Below are 2636 nucleotides of genomic sequence, written 5' to 3'. Positions count from 1 at the left end.
CTACTCTTCGGAGGTCTTCCAGAATATGCTTTTGAGAAGTTATCAAAGTTGACAAGTTCACAGACGACTTCTGACTTAGAGCATCAGCTACCGCATTAGCCTTTCCAGGATGATAGCTTACGGTTAGGTCGTAGTCATTTAACAATTCTAACCAATGCTTCTGTCTCATTTTCAGTTCTTTCTGAGTGAAAAGATATTTCAGACTCTTATGATCGGTAAAAATTTCACATGGTTCTCCATACAAGTAATGTCTCTAAATTTTCAAAGCGAACACGACGGGTGCTAATCCCAAATCATGGGTTGGATAGTTCTCCTCGTAAGGTCTTAGCTGACATGAAGCATACGCAATCACTTTCCATTTTGCATTAACACAAACCTAAACCTTTTTTCGAAGCATCATTATAGATTGTGAATCCCATTCCGCTAATAGGTAAAGTTAGGGTGGGAGCTGAGACTAGCCTTTGCTTCAATTCCTGAAAGCTCTTCTCACAATCCTCAGACCAAACAAACTTTGTTCCCTTCCGTGTCAAAAGGGTCAAAGGGGCAGTAATAGGAGAAAAGTCTTCAACAAAACGACGGTAGTATCCCGCCAAACCTAGAAAACTAAGAACAACATTATTCGGTCTATTCCACAATATCACCGCCTCAATTTTCTTTGGGTCCACAGACGCATTGTCTTTAGAAACCACATGACCCAAGAAAGAAATTGATTCAAGATAGAATTCGCACTTCTTCAGTTTCCCAAATAGTTTCTCTTTTCTCTGTCTCTAAACCCTCAGATGATGCTCGTGGTCTGGCCGACTTTTAGAGTATACCAAAATATCATTGATGAATACAACCACAAACTGATCTAACAATGGTCTAAATATCCTATTCATCAGGTACATAAAAGTTTTCGAGGCATTGGTTAGTGCAAACGGCATGACAAGAAACTCGTAATGGCCATACCGAGTTCGGAAGGCTGTCTTTGGAACATCTTCTGATTTAATCAGCTGATGGTAACCAGATTGAAGGTCAATCTTTGAAAACACACATGCCCCTTGCAACTGATCAAACAAGTCATCTATCCGCGGAAGCGGATATTTGTTTTTTATGGTGACTTTGTTTAATTCTCTATAGTTTGTACACAACCTCATACTTCCATCTTCCTTCTTAACGAACAACACTGGTGCTCCCCAGGGTGAAACATTGTGTCGCACAAAACCCTTCTCTAACAGTTCCTCCAACTAACTTTTTAATTCTTCCATCTCCATAGGTGCCATATGATACGGGGCCTTAGAGATAGGTGTTGTTCCAGAAGCTAAATCAACAGTAAACTCAACTTCTCTATTTGGTGGCAGACCTGGGAGGTCTTCAAGAAATACGTCTGTAAACTCCCTAACCACAGGGATATTCTCAATCTTCACTTCATTATCATTTACCTCAACTATTGATGCCAAGAATGCTTCACAATCTTGTCTAAGAAGTCGAAAAGCTTACATTGCAAACAAAACTACATGAGTAGAGTGAGCTCCACTCTCTTCAAAACAAAACTTCTCCTCTCCAGGGATTTCAAAGTTTACTATCTTCTTATTGCAATCCACCAAAGCATAATGGGTTGACAACCAGTCCATGCCCAAAATCACATCAAAATTGGACAATTCCAACAAGATGAAGTCTGCTAATAATTCTCTATTTCCAATCTTAACAGAACACATCTTACTAATTTCATTAGTCACAATTTCTCTTCCTACTGGTGTACTAACACACAAGTCATAGTCAAGAGGTGAATTAGGCAAAGAATGTAGTGTAGCAAAAGTTGATGAAACAAACGAGTGATTCACACTAGAATCGAATAATGCATAACCATAAGAAGACATGATAGGCAGAGTACCTAATACTACAGTGCCAGCAGCCTGAGCGTCCTAATGAGTGACGGCATAAGCTCGTGTAGGAACACGAGGCATGTCAGTCCTTTGCTGCCCTTGAGAATTAACTGGTGCAGCTCTACTTTGAATGGTCTGAGTCTGTAATGTCTGAACTCAAACAGTAGGCGTCCTCTGAACTGATTGGGCATCGCCCGTTGCATGTGAGCACTTTGCAATTATGTGGCCTACCTTGCCACATCGAAAATAAGCCCCAGTTTTCCATCTGCAAGTCTCAGTATGGTGGTTCTTTCCACAATGTTCACATTTGGAGGCAAATGATTTATCCGATGTTGGCTTATTCTGATAACCCCCTTGATTCCCTTGCTTTCCACGGGGCTCTCTAAAAGCAGGAGGTTTGGGTGCTTGCTGATTCGGGGCTTATCCCCTCGAAGCATGTCCTCATTTGATCTCACTTTCCACACTTTCTTTTCTTCTGATTGGCTTGAGCAAGAGCTCTAGCTTCCTGATGAACTGCCTCAAGTTTCTTTGCCCTTTCCACCAAGTCGTCATACCACTCCGCCCAACTATCCCTTTCTTCATATACATGGCTAATCCAAACTCAATTTTATTCATTTTTGCTTCTTCGTCGAGTACCAAAGAAGGTACATACCGAGCTAGTCTGTCAAATTCTGCTTCATAATCTTCTACAGTCATATCTCCTTGCACCAATTGGGTGAACTCTTGATGCATGTGGTACAGAGTACTACGATGGAAGAATTTCACAAGAAA

The 2636-nt window shown here is 41.0% G+C and overlaps 1 protein-coding gene across 1 annotated transcript; it reads right to left on the bottom strand.

Annotated features, from left to right (window-relative positions):
- Positions 1-1226: 1226 nt before the first annotated feature.
- On the bottom strand, positions 1227-2302 carry LOC143850681 (uncharacterized). The gene is made up of 3 exons (XM_077359905.1): positions 2097-2302; positions 1534-1824; positions 1227-1458 (listed from the first exon to the last, which is right to left on the bottom strand). The coding sequence occupies exons 1-3, from the start codon at positions 2300-2302 to the stop codon at positions 1227-1229; spliced, it is 729 nt and encodes a 242-aa protein (XP_077216020.1).
- Between the last annotated feature and the right edge of the window lie 334 nt (positions 2303-2636).

The sequence above is a fragment of the Tasmannia lanceolata genome, unplaced genomic scaffold (assembly GCF_043159265.1).
Source record: "Tasmannia lanceolata isolate RefF3 unplaced genomic scaffold, GAP_Taslan_0.1 ptg000018l, whole genome shotgun sequence".
Classification (NCBI taxonomy): domain Eukaryota; kingdom Viridiplantae; phylum Streptophyta; class Magnoliopsida; order Canellales; family Winteraceae; genus Tasmannia; species Tasmannia lanceolata.
Note: the sequence above shows the minus strand (reverse complement) of the source record. Positions and strands in the feature narration are given on the sequence as shown.